General features: G+C 32.6%; 2 protein-coding genes across 2 annotated transcripts in view; one reads left to right on the top strand and one right to left on the bottom strand.

Moving 5' to 3' along the window:
* The first annotated feature begins 189 nt into the window (after positions 1–189).
* LOC126745842 (zinc carboxypeptidase-like) lies at positions 190–22,645 on the top strand. Its single transcript, XM_050453868.1, has 8 exons — positions 190–211; positions 265–437; positions 8,027–8,231; positions 8,289–8,458; positions 13,086–13,227; positions 16,599–16,889; positions 16,942–17,026; positions 22,387–22,645. Exons 2-8 carry the CDS (start codon positions 265–267, stop codon positions 22,581–22,583), a joined length of 1,263 nt encoding a protein of 420 aa, XP_050309825.1. The 5' UTR covers positions 190–211; the 3' UTR covers positions 22,584–22,645.
* LOC126745822 (xanthine dehydrogenase-like) overlaps positions 22,625–22,749 on the bottom strand; it is a 60,013-nt gene continuing 59,888 nt past the window's right edge. Inside the window, exon 23 of the mRNA XM_050453840.1 lies at positions 22,625–22,737. Within this exon, the coding sequence (XP_050309797.1) occupies positions 22,670–22,737 (68 nt within the window). The 3' untranslated portion in view covers positions 22,625–22,669. The remainder of the gene's footprint in view (positions 22,738–22,749) is intronic.

The following is a 22,749-nucleotide window of genomic DNA, read 5'->3' on the forward strand; positions in this document are numbered from 1 at the left end:
TTTGATTTATTTATTTTATACAATCGCCCCTAAAGTAATCGAGTATTAATACGCAAATAAATCGTTGTCGCAATAAAATTATGAAGTACCCGGTTACGCGTAACATGTATTGTCTTCAAGTTTCTCAAGTGGTACTCTTCCATGATAATTTTAATCAAAACTTATAAATATTGCTGAATCGCTGATCAATAGTGCATATCCCGAAAAAAAGGTAAGTCACGCATTTCTAATATTAAAAATTAAACTGAACTGAAAATTTCCCAGATGAAGTTAATGTTGGCCGCCCTCCTGGCAGTGGCTCTAAGCCAGGCCGCCGGAGAAAAACTCCGTTTCGACAACCACACCCTTTACAGGGTGGTCCCGAAAACCAGGGAAATGGTAGAACTCCTCTATAATTTGCAGGAAGACGCTTTTAATTCCGGATATAATTTTTTCAGGTAAGCATTTCTTTAATACAAAATAATCATCCATTAGTCTCAAAGAGACTTAGATATAATATGACCAAAGCAAGAGAAAGTATACTCGAAGAAGTCTCACAAATCAAGCGTCTATTTAAAAGGTTACGCGTTTAGCCTCATCAGGGCATCATCAGACCTAAATAAAATTATCAAAATTAAATTATAAGGAACAAAGTGTTAAGTAACAGAAAAGATACTTATAAATAATAAATAAATAGACACTTATTCTCACTAACATAAATAAAAATATACACTGATAAAAAGCACATTGTAAATTTTCATAATATTACGTTGGCAATTTTGTTATCATAATATTATGTAAAATTTCATGGCATATGATACATAATATGCTATGTTAATATATTGTAAGATTATGTAATTTTTACATGGTATATTCAGTAGAATTCTCAAGTAAACTCACAAGAAGGATAATGTAATATAAATAATATGTAAATTTACGTAGATTTCTATGTAAAAGTAAGTAGTAAAATGTAACTTTTCTTAGAAAATAATGTAATGTAAAGTTACCTTAATCATGGAATATAACAGATTAAAAAAAAAACAGGAAATACTTAAACCAAATTATTATTTTCCAGGTTTTCTTTTAGGAAATTAACAGGTATGTTAACAAAAACCTAAAATTTAAAGATTGTAACCCAACAAAACTTAAACTGCAAATTATACATACAAATTATACCTACTTATAAATTATAAGATGAAACTTAGATATTGCAAAAACATGTAAAAAGTTACCTAAGTTGAAGGATATACCTACAAATAAAAAAACAAAAATAATAAAATTAGTATTAAGTCATCATCAGTAGGTATTAATTAATTGTAAACATTATGGCAAAATACTTAACTTGTTTTTATATTTATTTATGAAATTAAATACTTTTCTCTTTGTGGGCTTGACTTTTTTGGATTTCGATTCAGAATATGGATGAATTTTTAGAAACATTCTTTGAACTACTTCTAATAACGTAGTTGTTTCTTTTGGGTATTGTAGGTTATAGATAAAATAACTAGCCATGCAGAGTCTAGGGTGGGTCGTTGAGTAATGTAATTTTTGTTTTGTTTTTTAAATTGGATCTCCCGACCCCGGAAAAGATGTATCATACGATGACTTACTTTATAGTGTTTTTCTTCATGATTCATTTTTTTTCCACTGCCACAGAGCCATATTAGAATGCAATTTTTACAAAAAAAACTAATTATTTAATATAATATGCTAAATTTGTTTTTCTTTATTAATTACGGTCTCCTTAGCCAAAAACAGAATTTGATAAGGTAACTAACTTTATAGGATTTTGGTTGATAAATAATTTAATTTTTTTGCTCACTGCCACAGAGCGATAAAAAAATTAAAATTTTTAAAGAAAAATTATATTTCTTATTGTCTGATAGATTTTGAAAAAAAATTATTTTCGGATAAAGCTTACTTTGATTTAAACGCATAAAAAGGAAACGAAAATAAAAAACACCTAATAAAATATTTAAAAAAATATATTTTTTATTTGTAAATGAAACTACAAGTAAAAAAAAACAAAGTGTAACTCTTTTAAGAAAAAAAACACATCAGTTTAAACAAAAGTCTTTTTTTGATTCATATTTGAGCATATTTTCCCTTCACTTCAGCCTGTTTCGTATATACCCGTCTCTTTTTTCACTTCCACAGACAGAAGCCGAAGTTTCTGTTACTATTTTGACACCCCTCTCAACTGCTTGCATATGACAAGGGTATGCTGTTACGTATTCAGGATTCTGAACAACTTCTTCTAGTTGGTCCTTTGATAGTTTTAAAGTTACAGGAGGCTCTGTCCATGAAACTTTTTGGCAGTCGATAATTTCAAAATACTCCTTAGCGTCAAAAATAAATTCTGGTACTATAAAATGTCGCTGATCTTTGTAATTTAACTGTCTACTCTTCAAAATTCTTTGGAAACCTAGTTGTCTTATGTATTTACGTTCGTTAAATAACATATAATATTTTCAATAAAAATTTTTTTATAATAATATATTCTGGGCTTCCAAAGTTTCCATTTCTTTGAATGGTTTTATACACTAAATCTTTTAATTCTGGTTGTAAATAGTCGCAGAGTCTTATGGTTTTGAATAAATGTCTTGCACCATAAATGCATGACGGTTGAGCCTTAATGCAAAACCACATGGGCGCATATACTTTCATTACAAAATAGCTTAGTATTTGTAAATTTTCTGAAGGGTTTTGAGTTGCTATATATTAACGAAGAATAAGGGAAGCAGTGGTAAGCCAGCGAGAATGTTTCACGTCACATACTTCAGTGCCTCCTAGACAGTTGTTCTGAACAAACACCGCTTTTAACTGCTTGACAAATATCGTACAGATATTTTTGATTTGTGCTAAGATCGTCGCTCCGGAATTCGTCAACTGATGATTCTATTTTTAAAAATAAAGTTACAGGAAGCGTTTCGCAGATTTGCAGTTGTTTTCCAAGAGGCCCAGAAAACGCACGTGGTCCACTGGTATTGCCATCCAGTTTTTCAAATAGATGTCTTAGGAGCTGACAGACAAACCACTGCAGGAGCCTTCCAATTTTATTCTCCATTAACACTATAATGCCTCCCTTACGCCCTGTGTTTGTGACAGTACCATCACAACCAACGACCTCTCATCTGTTGAGGTCCAAATTACATTTTTGTAAAAACTCCAAGATTTCATTTACTATATTCACAGCAGTGCCAGACTTAGGACAAATGTGACCCAGATACTTAGCACCAGGTTCTTCTATCATTGTGATATGCTCTTCCACCACAGTTTTCCTTGCATTTTTCCTGGAACACTAAAGTCTTGTCTTTCCGTCCATCAAAGTAGAGACCACGTAAAAATAATGGAATAGAATCGTCCTGAACTTCAGTTCTTTTCTTTTCTCTTGCTCTTCTTATTTTGTTCTTATCGATGACATTTGTTTTCCTTTGTGGACCTATAACACCAAAATCTAGGAGCACCGCTGAGGCAATTGCTGCTCCTGCTCGGTCGGAAACCGAATACCGGTCTAGTGTTTCAGCTAATCTCGGTATTTCCTTCAAATTGCGTTATGAAGTACTAGGCAAATTTGATGTGCTAGGTGAGAAATTAAATACCTCGTCGCACTGGAAGAGCTTGCATACAAATTGGAGTTGGAAAAGTCTGAGTCAAAATCTTCACTGTCAGATTTATCACACACATCTGTCAGTAATTCAGAAGACGATAAATCTTTTTTATTGATTATTACACTAGTTGATTCTGAAGTATGTGACGTAGCCACTGTGAAAGCTTTCTTCTCCTTTTGCAAAAGTTTCTGGGACTCAACTAAATCAAGGGAACCAATCTTCATTTTGTGGCAAGTTCTCTGGTCTAGAAGAAATGCTCTTTCCAGTCGAGGTATCTAAAAAATGGGTAATAAATATTTAAACAAAGTTTGTTAAACTAATAAGGAATAAAAGTTTACCTCGTATTTCTTTGGGCAATTACATGAAATGGTTTCAGCATCTTTACCTTTACATTTACAAGTCGCTATAGGTTTGTTCTCACTGCAAATTTCTTACAAGTTTGAAACTGTTTCCAAACCATTCTTGATGCGCATGTGTAAAATATTACAACTTCTGATCGATTTGAAACCGTCTGTGCGAACATCAAATACGGTTTGAGTGGAGAAGAAAAATAACCTCACTTTTTTATCCCAGTGGGAAATGGGAAAATAAATAAAACATAAACAAAACAAAAATTATACTACAACCTTGAAATAGCTGTATATTATTAATAGAGTTTAAGATTGTGTGATTATTTGCTACTTCAAGACTTACTCTAAAATGCTCGAGAAATTCTATTCTATTAAATTGGGAGACAGTTTTATGAAAATAGTTTTGACTTTTAGGCTTTATTCGTTCTTCAATTAAATCTTCTTTAAAAGTTTGTGTCGGAATCAACATAATTCTGATCAGATTCTTCCGACGATTCAAAAGCACTTGTTTCCTTAATGTTTATGTTTATGTTTACACTAATCCAAAAATATAAAATACAATTTTCAAAACGAATATCAAGGATTATACAAGAGGTTATGTTCATATTCCGAAGATCGGCGTTGACTGGCTACACGAATTCTCTGACACTTTGCTTGAAATAAATCCGAAAACAAGTCTGACTATCAGATGACGATCAGAAATTTGTGTAAGAACATCAAACTTTTGATTTGAAACCGATCAGAAGTTCCTGTGCGAACGCATTTTACTCTATTGCGCATGTGTATTTGTCGAAAACTTGTTTCTTACTGCTGTGAGAACAAACCTTATGTCAAACAAGGTTTCACTGTGGCTTAAAAATGATTCCAGTTGAGATTTGTAACTGGGAACATTTTGTCTTTTCTTAAATGGTTTAAGAATTTGTCTTCGTTTTTCTTGATATTTTCTAAATAAGAAAATAATCCTTTGGTGGCTTATGATTGGAATTGAAGCCTTGATCCAAACGCTTTTTACTTTCTGAGCCACAATTTCCAAGGCTTCCGGAACAAGTCGATTCTTATTGACACCATTTTTTTCCAAATCGAAACGAACCCACAAAAAACACTTGATAACATCTTTGTATGTTGGTAACTGCGAGTCATTAAATTCACTAGGATCACCAAAAATTGGACACCGCGACGAATTTCTTGTTTTAGCCATTTTCGCAGCCACTACTTCCTACTCGACAGTCGGCAAAGCGCTAAAATAAAAATGTCTGTCTGAATTACCTGCGTTGCGCCGCGCTTGCTGTAAAACTGCCGCCGAAGCGTTGATTTTCAAGGTCACTTTGTTTTAGGAATATCTACTTAACTATTCAGAGTAATATGTAATAATGATGGGTAATAATGTATTTTTTTTTCAGGTAAAAAAAAGTTATAACACTGATGCTCTAAAAATTATATAATAACAAAATATGAAGATCTGCTTCTAAAAAAAATATAATTTTCAATTTTTTTCCACTGCCACCACGACTTTTTATATTAAAAAAACAGAGGGTCTTTGTGGCAGTGAAGAAAAATATTTGTTGGGACTATTTTTGTGCTTAAAAATTATGTTTTGCTACAACGCAACTTTTTTGACCCCAGGAGTTGATATTTTACAAAAAAAAAATGTCGGCCCACCCCCTAATGCAGACCTTAAAAGAATCTCCAAAGCTGTCAAATGGTTCAATATTCAATTGTTCTTTCTCGCAGTAAGCGAAATATATTGAGGCCGCAGGATGCAGGGTGTGAGTGGGATTCGTTAATGTTTAATTCGTCGACAACTAAAAAAATTTGCATATTTATTTTAAAAACAAAATAATAATTTTTGTTAGACGTTACCATGTATTTAACTGTTAAAGCATTTACATTCTCCCTAAAATATATTGCTACATTTTTAATTATAAATTTGAGTTTTTGCAATATCTGTTTCGTAAGATGTTTTTCAGAAACTCTTTAAATTTTAATTTTTACATTAACATTTTTCTTAAGGGTTCCACCAAAGGAATTAATATAACAAAATCTGCAAAAATAATTACTAGTGCTGAAAGATTTAATAAATTCACCAATTTGATAGTTTCCCAAATTATCACCAACCACTAGTGCTATCGTTCTTTTTATATATTGGTAATTTTTATTTATTTCCTGATTCTCCAATACTTTAATATTATCAATGATAACTTTTAAAATTGCAAAAAATCCAAAATATTTTATTTGACTTTCGAAACACAATGCTACAAGTTGAATTTGATCTACCTGTGATCTATTCCAAGGAGGAAGATTGAAAAGAGTTATTTATATTTTATTCTGGCGGATCCTAGAGGATTACAAATTTCAAAGGCATCGTGCTATAAAATTATTTTAAAGCAATTTTTATTATTTTTAAAAAACCATCAGAAAAGTCTTGAAAAATAGTGCTTACTGGTCGAGTTTCTGGTAACGAAAAAAACTAATTTAGGACATTCTTATCTTTTAATAGTGTACTTAAATTATTTAGTATGGGAAAATAATTTAAAAAAAATCTTTGTTTAACATTTTTCTTATTAGAACTTTTTTAGGTTCAACAAAGTTATAATTTTCTTAAAATTTCTTTAAATACTGGTGCAATTCATATTTTTTGAATATGAAACACTTAAATGAACAAATTTTGCATCTTCTACGAGTATTTACATAATATGCGAAGTGATAAAACGATATTACCAAGATTAAAATTTATTGGAGATTATTGAAAATGAGATTAGGTTCAAAATTAAAGATCTCATTGACACAATTTAATATTGGGCTTCTCTTAGCTTTTGTAATCTCCAGCTTTTCGAAGGATCTAGTTTTTTACCTTTTACATTCACCACAGTTCAAAGAGTACACCCAAATTAATAACAGTTTTCCAATATCTACCATAAATAAACTTTTTTTCGAATACATGAATAAATATAAATTCTCCTACCACGTCTTACCCTCCAATTCTTTAAATCTTAACAAATTCAGATCTTTAACATTTTTCGGTTCAATATCTCTTCAACTTGCAAAAGTTTTGGAAAATACTCTTAACCTTTCAATAGCTTTTAAAACTGCAAACACTTTGAAAAAGCACTTGATAAACGCAAAGGATCAAACGGAGCAAGCTTTAAAATCTGGGGTGTGTACAGGGTGTCCCATTTTGGGTCCTTTTGCGGGATATCTCCGTTATTTTTAGAGATAGAGAGTTGCGGTTTTCGCGACACTGTGCTACTTTTTCGTAAAACTAAAGATGCTGTTAACAAAAATTTCAAAGCCTTTTTATTTTTTAAGATACAGGCTATTTTTGAAATTTTTGCATTTTGAGACCCCCGTCGTATCTCCGTTATTTTACATTCAAGAAACAAAGTCAGCCTTTGCAAATCGTCTTTTATCGACTGGTCACAACTTTTCGGTGTCGGATGATGTAACTATATTGCACGAGTGTGGGAAAGGTAAAAAACTCGATCTTCTCTAAAAGCTGGAGATTACAAGAGCTCTAAGAGAAGCCCAATATTAAATTGTGTCAATATTATATCTTTAATTTCGAACCTAATCTCATTTTCAATATTCCTCAATAAATTTTAATCTTGTTTATCACTTCTCATATTATTTAAATACTCGTATACTACACTACTCGGACTTCGAATCCAATGGTCTCTGGTTCGATCCCTATTTAATTTTTAAAAAAACTTTTTTCTTTTTTTTCTTTCATGGTTGTTTTTGTTTTGGTTCTTTATAAGATTATATGTATGGATTTCGGTGATATTTGGCGTTTTAAAGTTCATATTTTAGTCAATAACGTTACACGATGTTGTAGACATATTATATTTTTATTTATATTAGTGAGAGTAAGTATGTGTAGTTTTTGTATTTAGATGAGATATGTCTTTTCTGTTAATTAACGTTTTGTTCCGTAATATTTAATTTTGATAATTTTATTTAGGTCTGATGATGCCCTAATACGGCGAAACGTGTAACCCTTTAAATAGACGCTTGATTTGTGAGACTTTGAGTAAACTTTCTCTTCCTTTGATACGACAGAACTGATTGTAAATTAATAATTGGTTGTAGCGAGGTTGCTGCGGAGGGTGTCCCGGTGGACATCTTGGTCCCGCCCAAGCAAGCCGAACAGTTTAAATCGTCCATTTTAAATCAGGCCGATGTGGAGTCGGTTTTGATGAACGAAAACATCCAGGAGGCGATAGATAATGAAGGATTCAGGCCGGAGGCTATGGCCAATACTTTTGGGTGGACCAGCTATCACACTCTCGATGAGGTACAGGGTTTAAGTGGGACGACACACTCTTGATTTAAAAAAAATAATAAATTGTAGATTAATGCATGGTTGAGAGACGTGGCCTTCAACTATGACGACAAAGTGACCTTGATACGCGGAGGGCGAACGTTCCAAGGTCGCGATATCCTCGGAGTTAAAGTGTCCTTCTCGCCGGCGAATGCCCGGCAATCCATCTTTATCGAGGCCAACATACATGCGAGGGAATGGTAAGCGAGTACGACCCTGATTTTTGTGTCAAAATAATGACCGTGACAGATGAATAATCAACTCAAATCCAATTCACTTTTATGCATCACAATTTGTATAAATTAGATTATAACTTAGTAATTAATAGATATCGATTTTAATTAAATGCGAACTACGCGAATATAAAAGAACCTCTGTAGAGCTAACATAGTTATGTAGAGCAGCCTAAATTAAATACTAGTAGAATCCTAATGATACTGATAATAATAATAATGAGGTCAAAATTCCGGCCAAGGCATCACATTAACTATTATCCTAAACTCAAATACACAAATACTAATATGGCGCACCATCCAGCCACTAAACTTTTTAAATTAAGCAAAGTTTAAATAATAATCAGTCAATACAATACAGGGTGTAAATAAATAGAATCAAGAAAATTCAGTGAAGTTTTGCAGAGCACAAAAAATTATAAAACTTTGTAATTAAAAGTAATTTTCTACAATCAATAGTTTTGGAAATAATAATTAAAATAAAATTTGGTATTTTTTATAAATCACCCTGTAATTCACGAACTAATAACCATTTTGCAACGCTGTAAAAGGATTTCGAATAACCATCAAAATTGGCAACTTTTTTGTAATTTAACCGCCCTCGTATCTCCTATAGTTTCGGAAATAGCAATAGTCACACATGGCAAATAGGACACCCTGTATATATCGATACCAATATTCTAATAGGATGTATCCTACAAAACCCAAACTTTTCAGGAGGAGGAAAAACCCGTATATTTTTTTAAGTATTTAAGAAAAATATGTTTTTTTTTTCTATTATTTGTTTTAGATTATGAGGTTTTTTTTCACTTATTTTTTAAATTGGCGGCAATAAGTGGGTTACGTCTTATTATAATATTATGACTTTATTGGATACAACATATTTCTTTGTAGTTGTCATGTTAGCACGATAACTAAATTCTAAATATTGTGGGTTAAGACAAATTAAACAACGATTATATTTAAAACGAATTTACTTTATTCCTTATCAAAACTTTTTTAAAGAAAAAAATTAGGAAACAGAAGTTTAATTCAAAACAAATATTGAAAAACTAATTCAAATCTTTACAAAATGGAACTCTAATATGACTATTTTGTTCCCTTACTTTTTTTTACAGCCTTATCAGTCTTTCTTGTGGAACTTTACTTCTGTATTGTTTACCTTCTTGTTTGATACTTCTGTTTTTTCGTAATATTTTATTAGGTCGTAAAAGTAGTGCGTGTCTTTTGGAATCACTTTTTTTAACTGTTGTAAATCCATTTTTTCTTTGAAATTTATAACTTTTTACTGTATGCATATGCTTACTGGGCACGTATTCATCCAAGGTAATTCCTTTTTGTCTTTGTGGTAAAATTGCATACGGGTCGTCGTATTTAGTTTTATACAAGATTTCCCCCGAAGGTAAATATTTTAGACATCTTAAGTCTGCCACCTTTAACGGACTGTTTAATTTTCCTGGGCGAATTGAGTTATATCTCATCAAGTTCGGGTTGTCAAAATTAAGAAAGTACAAGTGGTCTAAATATTCAACTTCTAAAGGCATTGGGTTTTTTCTGGCATCTTTTATAATATTAATGTAGTCTGTAGGTAGAAAAATATCTTTTCCCTTCAATCGTCTCTCAATAAGGCTATGAGAAGAGTCACACTCCATTTGAGTGTGACCCTTCTCAAGAAATTTTTGTTCAATCTCAATATTAAATTTTGTTTAATAACGACATTTTTATTTTGATAACCGCAACTGTCCGAGTATAAAATAATAGGTTTTTTGTCTGCCTCCAAAGCTGATGTCAGATGTTTGATGATGCAGGTTACAAAAACTGAACAACATAGTTCCCCTTCTGTTTCATTCCACAGGAAATTTTTGCATGCATGGCTTGACAAGTTGTAGATGGTAAAATTGTGTATCTGCAATTTTGTTTCATAATACAAGGAGCTTGCTTGTAATTGAGGACATAATTTGACGGCCTGTACGTCCATTGTAAAGCAATAAATAGACTGATCTTGTGCTTTCTTCTTGTCGAAGTCTTTTTCCTTTCGAGCATGATTCTGATAAACATTTTCGTCAATCTGATTGATTTTGTATCCACAGCTTAAATCGCACTGATCCTTTCTAGGCTTAAACAATGCAAGATTCATTTCGTCAAACTCTTTTAGAAAAGTACTCATTGACAAGGGCAGCACATCTTCGTTTAGACATTTGTTTTTATAAAGTTGAAATACGTCAGTTTTTGATTTAAATCTTCCTCTAGATATAACTTGTTTGACTTTTTGCGGCAGTAGTGACTTTCAATTTTAGGCAAACTATCTAAAAATAGGTGCAACTGTTCTAGCTTTTTATTTTATTCAACTGAATGTACTGATGTATTTTTTTTATTAGTCTTATTTTTGTTTATGTCCTCCTGATTATTTTGTGTTCCAAACACTGATAACTCATTAACCCAGTGCCTAACCATTCGTTCTTGAAATGTTTGCTTGCACACTTGGTGTTTTCCGTCCTCAATTTTTAAATAGTACTGAAAGGAACCTTGTCTTCTGGATGGATTTTTTGTGTAACTTCTTTTTCTTTCAACGTAACTAGTCATGTGCAAAACGTAAAGCCTATTCTTTTATTTCTTTTTGTATCGTGTTTAACTGTCCCGTCTTTAGATCTTGTTTATCCAATGTACTCTTCTCCCGTCATTCTTTTTCTTTTGTTGACATTTTTATCCTATAATTCTTTATTAACTTTTTTCTTCCTTCTTTTTTCAGCTATTTTTGTATCTATAAAAAAAAAGAAATTGATTCTCAAATAGGTTTTGCAACCCAAAATCGAATAAGATGGGAGAAGATTTTTGAATAGGGGTGCAATAAAAGTAAAGCTTCTTTATTTAAATATCGACGTTCGACTTTTATGAAGTTATCTTTAGGACACTACAATGGTAAACGGATTTAAAATGTTTATTTTTTTAAATTTCGGAAAAAACTACTATGTTCTTTAAAGTATAAAACTTATAATATCTGGTTTCCATCGAGGGGTCCTGAGGATGACTTTACTGAAGTCGAAACCTCGACATTTAAGTCAAGAAATTTTAGATTTATTGGGCCTCTACCCAACTATTTTCTCCCATCTTTAGTATTTTACTGATATTAAATTTTACCTTCAGACTGTACTAAATCTGGGCTATCTTCATCTGGGTTATTTTGATTTTCTTCTTCATTTAAGTCGTCTTCTTGTGATAATCGTATAAATTCGGAATCAAAATTATCTTTGGGCTCTTGTACATTTTTAGCTTGGCAAATCTTGCTTTTAAGTTCTAATAGAGATAGGTCATCTTCATCTATTTCATCCGTTTGGGGTGCTTCAATAGTATTATTTAAGTCGATTAGTGGCAGACTGTCATAGATTACGTCTGCGGAATGCAAAAAATCAACGTTCACGCTGTGATTATCAAAGGGGTGTTGAAAAAAGTTATTGTCATCTTCGTTAATTACTTCTAAATCGTAAGGCACATTGTACAGCATATCGTTAATATTTACTTCGTCATTGATGAATTTGGGCGCATTAGTAATAGTTTTGCTTTGATTTAAAGCCATTGTCATTATCTTTGCTACTCTATTAGAGATCTAAAACAAATAGTCCGTTTAAGTAAAAGGCTTACAATATCTACCCATAACAAACTTTAAAGGTAAAATAAAAAAGTTCTTTTTCGTTCAATTTCTACAGATGTCACAGTATTTTTTTTTATTTATAATTTGGCCTCAAATGCCTAAATTATAAATTATTCTCATAGATTTTGCTCAGATAAACCCATACAAATACATTTATTTATAGCTCTAATACGACCTAAGCCACAAAATACATGGTATCGTTACGTCGTATTAAGCAGTAATTTTTATAAATATGTCGTATCCAACATGGTTATTCAGAATTACAATACGACGTATATGATCTAATTATTTAAAAAGCAAATATTGTTACTGTAATTTTATAGTTTAAATAAATTTAAATGCGTTAAGAAAATAATAGATATTACAATGTAACTTACCTTCGACATTTTGAAAATATAGACACTTAAGATACCCTTTTTAATTGTAATAATGCAACAAAGTATATACTATCAACACTCACTTAGTAAAACCATGGAGCGAGCGACTGTGGTATACGACCTATTAGAAAGAAAAAAATCAGCTGTTTTATTTACGATATATTAGAATTCGAAGGAACACAGTGAATTGAAATTATTTTCGTAAAAAACGTAAAATCGAAAATTTGTGGGATACGTCTTATTAGAATATTGGTATCGATATATAAGTATTATGTATCGTAAAGTAATTGATTCTGATGGGAGTGTAAAATACTTACCAGATGCGAAGGCAACTTTACGAAGAATGGTATGTCCATTACTTGAAAATGCCGAAAATCACATTAACATTATCAAAAAGTGGGTCCAGCTAATCAGAGTGAGGTACACTTCGGACAAACAGCGCCAATGTGGCAACTTTCTGAAACTAATTTTCGTTCGTTTTTGGGTACCCACGCTTAGCATACATTCTCCTTGAATATTACTTATGTTGTTGACATTAAAACCAGGACTGTACTAGAGTGATTTTCAGGGTTACTTCCGCCACGGCCACTTGGATCCTTAACCAGCTGCTAGTAAGTCAGGACAGGAATGTACGGCTGCTGGCGGAGTCTTATGATTGGTACATTTTCCCGGTGGCCAACCCTGATGGTTTTGTGCATTCCCATACTAACGTAAGTATGAAATTTTTGAAGGGAAGGAATTGCAAAACCTCTTAATTATTTTTCAAATTTAAAATGTGAGGTTTTGCCTTTCAGGATAATTAAGTTTACTAAGTTTGTCTGCTATGTCATTTTTGCATTCAGGTTATCTTTAACTCATTATATTAAATTAAAAAAATAAGAGGAACTAAACTTATACTAATACAAAGAAGAGTTGTTAATGGTTCGGAAGGAATAAAGACTGTGCTTGAGATAATTTTTTTATGAGAAACTGCCTCTTCCTTTCATATGAAAGCTGATGAGTTTCTTTCAAATCAAAAAGATCCTTACAAGTTTCCTTGTAATTACAACCGTTTTCAAGTTACTGATTGATTTTTCAGTGCATTGAAAAAATCTTGATACTGTCAAAGGCTTTGCAAACATCTATATATCTCTAAAACTCATGCAACGATTCATTGATTTTAGTTCCATATGAAAGCTGATAAGCTTCTTTACTAAGAAGGTCTTCAAATTACGTTGTAAATCTTGTAGTCATTGAGTAGTATTTCAACGGATTGAAAAATATTAATTCTGTTAATGGCTTTACAAAAATCTTATTATTTTGAAAACCCACGTGCCGAATTCTATTGATTTCGGTTTCTTTACCAAAAAGGTCCTTACAAGTTTCCTTGTAATTCCAACCGTTTTCAAGTTACTGAGTGGTTTTTCAGTGTATTGAAAAAATCTTAATACTAAAAAAAATCATTTATTAATATCACTAGGCTAGAATCAATTTCATACATAATAATTAAAATTTTAATATATTGCTTACATTCCCTTTTAAAGCTATTTATATTATTACAGCCCTTTACATAATCCGGCAACTATTGGAACAGTATTTGAATTGTTGAGTGAGTCTCTTTCAATACTTTTCAAAAAATCATGATTCTGTCAAAGGCTTCGCAAAAATCTAAATAGTTTGGAAACCCACGTGCCGATTCACTTGATTTTAGTTTCATAGGAAAGCTGATAAGTTTCTATACAAATAACGTCCATAAAAGATTCTCTGTAAATATAAGCAGTTTGGAGTTATTGCGTAATTTTTCAATAGATTGACATATATATTCTGGATTTTGTCAAAAGGCATTACAGAAAAATCAATATTTTGGAAACCGACATACCGATTCTATTTATTTCAGTGTTTTTACCAAACTGTTATGCTCCTTGTAAATACAACAGTTTTGGAGTTATTCAGTTGTTTTATCATGGTTTAAAAAAATCTTTATTCTAACAAAAATTTCACAACCTCATTATTCTGAAATCGTATCAACCAATTTTATTGATTTCAATTTCATATAAAAGCTAATGAGTTTCCATAAGACCTCCACGAGTTTAGAGCAATGATAGAGAGCATTACTAATCTAAACATAAATCTTGAAAAGCTTCCATATGTGAGCAGTGCTAGAACTCTTGGGCTTATGGTTGATATTAACCTAAATTTCCGCGAACATGTCTCTTTTGTTACTAAAAGATGCTATGCAATTTTAAGACCACTATATATTCACATAATTAACCATAAGTTAAGAAAAAAGCTCTGCGAAAGTCTTGTCTTTCCCATCATTGATTAGTGCTATTTAGTATGTTATGCCTCTTTAGACTAAAAATAGATTGCAGAAAATTAAAAATACTTGTAGATTTGTTGGCGGAATAAGAAAGTACGATCATGTTTCTGAAAAACTGGTTGAGGTAGAATGGCTTAAGGTTGATAAATTGCATATCTATGCCTATTCGATTTTTATATACTGACTACGTTTTTCTACATAACCCCAATATCTCTATGATAAACTTGAATATCGCTATAATGCCCACAACGTTGCCTTAAGATACAGTCATAGATTTAGTGTACCTCGTTTTCGTCACGCATTTTTTAAGAATAGTTTCTCATACATCACTCACTGAATGATAACTTTAAGAATATGAGCCTATTGAAGTTCAAGAAATCGATTAAATCCTTTCTTCTATTTAGTGAATAGTTACTACCTGCTAAGTGTGTTGTATTTCTTTTGATTGGTTGTTTTAGATATGTGACTCACGAATATCGGTGACGTTTAGCTAAACATATTATTTACCTGCTTATTAATATTTTACTTTATGTGTGTGTTGTTGCATATTAGATTTAGAGAGAGAGAGAGAGAGAGATATTTATTATAGACGCACCAGTAACTTAGACCTTTTGGCGTCTATCATAATTTTTAATAGTTATATAAATAAGCAAGTTAATACATCTATAAAATGTCTATGTACAATATAAGAGTATGCGTATGTAAATAGATTGGACAGACAGATAAATAAATAAATAAATCTAAAATGTCTATGTAACTTGCTCGTATATATCAATGAGCTGAATAATAAAAAATGTGTCTTCTTTAATTTGTTTTCAAATCTTTGAGTATATTTTTGTCTCTTTTAGAAATGAGATAATTAATTCATTGTATTTAGGGCTGAGTAGGGTTTTGATATTGTTAGTTAAGTTATATTTTAGCCTAGGGTATTTATGCTTAATACATTCAATTAGTATATGCTGGACTGACAGAGGTAGATTGCATGTTTCACACCTTGGCTCGTTACCTTTTTGTACTAGATATTCGTGGGTGATTTTTGTATGGCCTATTCTAAGTCTGGTATTTACTCTGTCTTTGATTCCATATAGTTTATTGTTCTCGTCTTGAAGTTCCCAATCGAGTTGTATTAGATTTTTTAATAATATTAAGGGAGAAGTTATTTTATATCTTTTGCATAAAGATGTTTTTGTATGGGAATTGCATTGGGTTGTTCTTTAGCGAGTAAGTCGGCTTTTTCATTTCCCTTTATTCCAATGTGACTGGGGACCCCTAATGAACATGATATTATATTTATGTGAATGTGCGTTTTCTAATTGGTGCTTAATTTCAAGAGCAAGTGGGTGTTCTGGGAGATATTCAATACATTGTAATGCACCCATGGAATCAGTGGCTATTAACCAATTTGGGTTTTTTAAAGTAAATAGATGTTCAATTGCTTTATGTATTGCGAATAGTTCTGCTGTAAAAATCTCTGTTGATTTAGTCAGTGAGAAAGTTTTTTCAAAATAAGTATTGTAATAAGATGATCCTACCCTGTTTTCCGTTTTAGACCCATCTGTGTATATAATATGATGATGTTTTAATTTAGTTAGCATGTTAGATTTAATTTAATAATTTTAATCTTTCGCTTTTTTTATCATGTTTCTCTACGTTAGTCCTAGTTAATGGTTAAGTACAGTAGCTATGTAAAGCTAAACTTCGCCCTTTTTTTGTTAAACATATGTGTTTACAAAAATAAAGACATTTATTATTTTAATTAATAAATTCCAATTTAACTTACAGAACCGTATGTGGAGAAAGACCCGTACCCCTTACAGTGTCCTCTGTTTCGGTGCCGACCCGAACCGTAACTGGCCTTACCAATGGATGACCGGAGGAGCCTCAAATCAGCCCTGCTCGGACACTTACGCCGGCCCCACGTCCTTATCCGAACCCTCCACTTCCTCATTGGCCGACTTCATCGACTCCGTAGGCGAAAACTTGGTGGGCTACATCAGTTTCCACTCGTTCTCTCAAATGTTGTTGCTACCTTACGGACACACCACCGCCCACTTAGATAATTATGCCGAAATGGTTTGTTGCTTTTTGAGGTTATAGCACCTAGTTATTTAATTTTGTTTTCCAGATGCAAATCGGAAGGAAGGCCATTCAAGACTTGTCCAGGAGATACGGTACCCAATATGTGGTGGGCAACATTGCCGAGACTATTTGTAAGTAATTGTGGATTAATTTAAGTTTCAATTTAGGAAGGCATACATTCTTAGAATATTAAGAAGGTTAGAATTAGCATAGACAGTTTACAATACTAGAAACATAGATTACATACAAACCGCTATCGAGGGTGCGCAAACAAAATCTCAGTATACCGGGTTGTGCGTCGCCGAGCAGAACATTGCCGTTAAAAGCATTTTCCAAGCACTCTCTAACCATACGGGCATTATGGGCCGGGCAACCATCCATTTGATACCATGAGATCATTTGATCTTTCTGAACAACTTCTTCCAAGGCGGATCCAATTTGATTTTGAAATATGTCCAAATAGGTTTCAGCTGTTAGGTTATAGTTCATAAAAAAGGGTCCAATGATATGGTGTCCGATAATTCCTACGAATACATTTGTTTTTTAGGGATATTGTGTCCGAGTATGAACAAAGCGATGTTCATAAACTTGGCTCCAATACCGGCAATTCTGAACATTTGGTTCATTGTTGAGGGTAAATGTACATTCATCGGTAAAACAAATATTTCTTAAAAAATTATTTGCTCTTTCCATCATTTCAAAACAAAATGCCATTCTTCGCTCTTCATCTCTTCCCTGCAGCTCTTGATGTTTTTCGAATTTATATGAATAATATTTGTGTTTTTTTAAAGTGCGCAATACCGTTGTATGATGTTTATTTACCTCTTGCCCAAGAACCCTCGTACTAACCACACAATGTACTAATCACATCGTAGATGGCGCTCCTTGAATAAACAAACGGTGCGTGCCTCTGTCCTCAAATTTTTAATAAGTTTTCCTAGTAAAAGATTTGTAAGAATATATTTTATTGCGAATTCTATCTAGTAACACTAGTTCAGCTACCATGGTATTAAGTCGTGGAGACCTGGAATCCATTAGAAAGGTGTTTGCCGAGGAATCTCAGAGCGGCGAATTTTATCAGAAATTGGTCGATGGCATTTTTGGTAAGATAGAAGAAAAATTTAAGGAAAAACTAAACAAAATGGAACAGGAACTTTCATCGACAAAAAAAGAAGTTAACGATCTACGCATAGCTAATAAAACTTTATTACGCATGGTAGATTCCCAGGAGCAGCACTCAAGGCGTCGTAATGTCCGCATCCTTGGATTTCAAAGTCCCCCCGACGAAACGGAATTAAACTTAAAGCAAAAGGTTTTAAATTTTCTGCGAAGCAAAATACAAAACAGTGACCTTCGTGAATCAGATATTAATAGGTGTTTTCGCATGAAACAAAATATGCCGGGCCACAATAAGCCACCAATCGTGATGGTAGAATTTTTCGATGTAAACAAAAAATCTGTATTGTTAAAGAACCGAAAACATCTCAAAAATACGGGTGTCGTGTTACAGGAGGATCTTACTAAAATAAGACAGATGTTACTTAAAAGTGCCGTGAATAAATTCTCAAAACAAAATGTGTGGTGTATACATGGGTATATCTATATTAAACATCGGGGCACTGTGCACAGAGTTCAGGACGAAGATGGCTTAAATTCCATTTAAACAAGGTACTCTTTAGCAAATCGTTATATCAATTACCATAGATTTATAGTTGGAATTTCTAGGGTGGTGGAATTCTTTTTATATTATATATTTTTTTTCCCTTTGCTCTTGTTATTTTACCACTAATTTGCAATATGTATTATTGCCTAGGTTTAAACTTATTATATATATATATACTTTTCTTATATGTGCAAATATGTTTATATGTATATATCTATTTATTTATAGGGTCAGAGGCACCTATGATAAACTTCTTTTTGTTTATTTTTTCTTAGATTTCATACTTGTGCCCATTTAATCTAATTTAGAAGTTTTCCTTTTTTTATTTTAATTTGATTTGTTTTTCTTTTATTTTGTTATAATTTGTTGGTCTGCAGTGTATTTTTGGTAAACTGATATGGAAGCTAATACGGTTAAAAATGTTAATTTTGGGCATCTAAATGTCCGATCACTGTTTACAGGTTTTGATCATTTTGTAAATTTAATTACGTTAACCAATACTGACATTATGTGTATTTCTGAAAGCTGGCTGAGCGATTCTGAGGCTGATAATTTTCTGATCCCGAACTACAAATTATTTGTAAAGAATAGACGTGGTAGGGGTGGGAGCGTGGCTGTCTATGTACGACAGATTTTTGAAAGCTCTTTGGTTTTTGCTGACATTGACTTTTCTGGTGATTTAGAGTGTTTATTTATTAAAGTAAATATAGGCAAAACTATTTTTCTTGTTGGAACAGTCTATAGACCACCAAGGTCAGATTTAGGGCGTTGTGTTGAATGTTTTGATGATATATTATCACATGCATGTCTACAGTATGAGAATATTATCATTCTGGGTGATGTTAATGTTAATCATTTTACAAATAATATTTTACTTGATTGTCTTACAGCTTATGATTTTACTCAGTTAATAAATGAGCCTACTCGTATTGCTGCTATGGCACAAACACTCATTGATGTTATCTATTTTAATAAACCCTCAAATGTTACAAGTACAGCAGTACTTAACGCTGATCTAATTAGTGACCATCAAGCTATATTCTGCAGTATCGAGATTGCGGCACGGAGTAGGGAGATAAAAACGAAACTTTATCGTAATTTTAAACATTTTAATAAAAATGATTTTTATAAGGACCTGAATAAAATTGTGTGGGATAATGTGTACTATATCAATAATCTAGACGAAAAAATTCAGTATCTTACTAGTAATATTTGCTCATTATTTGATAGACATGCACCCTTTACGACGTCAAAAATTTCTAAGCCTTATACCCCGTGGATAACTGCAAATGTGCAGCTTTTTATAAAAGAAAAAAATAAGGCAAAATAAGTCAAGTTTTAAAAAATCTAAAAATTTGACTGATTGGGCATATTATAGACAGATGCGTAATCTTGTGGTGGGAATGATTAGGCGAGAAAAAAGAAATTATCTATACTATTAATAATCTAAGTCTAAAAAATGTCTCTAATCGTTCTATTCCTTTAAATCTCCGAGATCCAAACAAAATTAATGACTATTTTGCTTCAATTTATAGCCCGTTAGGTAGTTGCCCCGAAGAAGTGGCTAATTTTCAAACCAAAAATTTAAACATGATCAAAATTTTTCATTTCGATTAGCCAAAGTTGAGGAAATTTCTAAAATAGTCTTAAGCCTAAAATCAAATGCACACGGTTGTGATTCAATATCAGCGTTAATGTTGCAACACTGTATTCCAAAGCTATCTCCACATATTACGCATATTATAAACTGTTGCCTAGAAACTGGGTATTTCCCGGGTATGTGGAAAATCTCTTAACACCTTTGGCTAAAATTAATAATCCAACTAATTTCAGCGACCTTAGACCTATTTCAATTATCCCGGTCATCGCTAAAGTTTTGGAAAAGTTTATACAGCAAATTTATGACTTTCTCACCTCCAATAATATTATTCCGCATAAGCAATCTGGGTTTAGAAAACCACATAGCACGACATCTGTCTTACTAAACGTTACCCAAGAGATAATTTCTGCAATAGATAAAGGAGACTCCACAGCACTTATAATGCTTGATTTTTCCAAAGCATTTGACACCTTGGATCATCATTTGCTTTTGGCAAAATTGGCTTATTATGGCTTTGATAATGTTTCCCAAATGTTTTTTAAATGCTACTTATCCAACAGAAGGCAAATGGTGGTCTTGGAAGATCAGACTTTTTCAAATTTAACGTGCTCATAATCGCAAGTCAAAAAAACAACTTTAATATGCTCAAATCTTAAAAACCTTTGGTAAAAACTAAATACAATATTCTAAAATAAAATGAAAAAAACTCTTAAACAAAATAATAATTCTAATTAAATGGATTATTTAATAAGGTGTATTTAAAAAGCACCGTAAAGGACCGGTTACGTTCACACCTCCTCCCGACCTTTTCTCGCTAGCCAAAAGTTCCGCAATCTGAGGGGGCGTGGTCTGTTCCACAGGCTCGCGTCCAATACCATCACACCCAGACCTCATAAATACATGCAACCAAACCTATCCCGACCAGTCGGTTCCTATTTCTCCGAGCAAGTCAAAAGTCCAAGCACCTAGATGCGACCCAGAATTATAAAAAGATGACGCCTAATCTCGACGAAAGGATCAATCAAAAGACCGGCAAGAGCCATTCGTTGCTAGACCGGAAGTATCAGTGCAAAGATGCATGAGTCGGTCGCTCGTCACCTCTCAGTGAGTCGCCTTTGAGCCGTGTCGCAGTATCGTCTCTGTTCAGTTGTAAGGTGGAAGACACGCTCGCAGCAAATCAAAATTGAACTTTGTTGTTTTTTCTTGAATTAATTTAACTTTACAACAAAAAACCGCCGCAGAAATTGAAGGCGGTTGAGGAAGCAGTTATCGGCCCTAATGGTGGAGCAGTTCTTCTTAAAACCTTAAATTTGTAGGTAGGGTCTCTCCTTACATAGGAGAGCGCTACAAGTCATTGGGGCAGAAAATTCCTACCCAACCATTGTTAATTACTTCTTGATATTCATTTGAGTCGCAATAATATCCAAAATCCGCTAATATGCATAATAACTAATTTTTGTCATATGTTAAAGTTTGCTTGCTAAAAATTCGTGAAAAATTGTGTCAAATTTTACCATTTTTCCTATCTTTTCAACTGCTAGAGCCATCTGTTTTTTGTTTATTGAAAGAACAATCTGCAATTCAAATTACACTCGAGTACCTGCCTGGTGTTTTTTGGTACGCTTTTTCGTTTGTTAATTTTTGTAGAGGTAAGTTTTCTTTGTATGACTTTTATTTAGTTTTATAAGTTTTACTTAGGTACCTCCACTTGTTCCTTTTGACGGGATATGAGAATTATCATGATTGTTTTCATTACATTTTACCTAGGTTGTCCGGTGTGTGTTTTTTTAAAGAAAGCTTTTGAATGCGTGTATTTGCATTTTAAATTGTTTTAAGAAATATATGTTTATCATCTTTTAGCCATAGTATACTCGACAATTTTTATTTTAACTAATGTAAGTACCTTAGTTCTTTTATAATAATAAGTGAGCGTGCTTATTAGGACCTAATCCATTTACCCCAACCCCCCTCCCTCCTTTATGATTTTTAATCCTCGACGTGATAAAAGCAATCACAAAATCAAAGAAATTTTCTGGCCTTTAGGCCAGAAAATTTTTGAAAATAGGTGTAAACTTGACAACAGAGTATTGATCAAAATGTTTGTAAACAAAAGAACCCTCCGCTTGCCCCTGTGCACATGTTGAACTGAAACAAAGTTATTGTTTACTAATTCTAACCTTTCAATGTTCAAAGCATAAATTCAACACTTAAGTATTTTTGAATTCTAGATGTCGCCTCTGGTGGGAGTATGGACTGGGTAAAACATAAATTCGGAACGCCGGTGGCCTACACGTATGAGCTGCGCGATAGGGGCCAAAACGGCTTTTTACTGCCTGCCAATCAAATTATCCCCACCGCGGAGGAGACCCTGGACTCTTTGGTGTCCATTTTTGAGTCCTACAGGCAATTGCATCCCAGAAATTAGTGATGCCCGAAGTGGTGATGTTTAAAAAAAACAATTTGAAATAAAATGTTCGTTGAAATATATTTAAGGAGTTTTCCATAACCTGTTTATAAAGTATACGTTCTGTAATCGGTCAATGTGTTTAAAAGGGTGTTTTCGACTGAGGAGGGTCCATCTAAAACACCAA

This window comes from Anthonomus grandis, chromosome 1 (genome assembly GCF_022605725.1).
Source record: "Anthonomus grandis grandis chromosome 1, icAntGran1.3, whole genome shotgun sequence".
Classification (NCBI taxonomy): Eukaryota; Metazoa; Arthropoda; class Insecta; order Coleoptera; family Curculionidae; genus Anthonomus; species Anthonomus grandis.

Bases quoted from the DNA above. Each gene is read 5' to 3' on its own strand.
- LOC126745842 (XM_050453868.1), top strand. From the start codon at position 265: ATGAAGTTAATGTTGGCCGCCCTCCTGGCAGTGGCTCTAAGCCAGGCC. The intron at 438-8,026 runs GTAAGCATTTCT...AATTGGTTGTAG, and splicing joins TCCGGATATAATTTTTTCAG to CGAGGTTGCTGCGGAGGGTG. The intron at 8,459-13,085 runs GTAAGCGAGTAC...AGTGATTTTCAG, and splicing joins AACATACATGCGAGGGAATG to GGTTACTTCCGCCACGGCCA.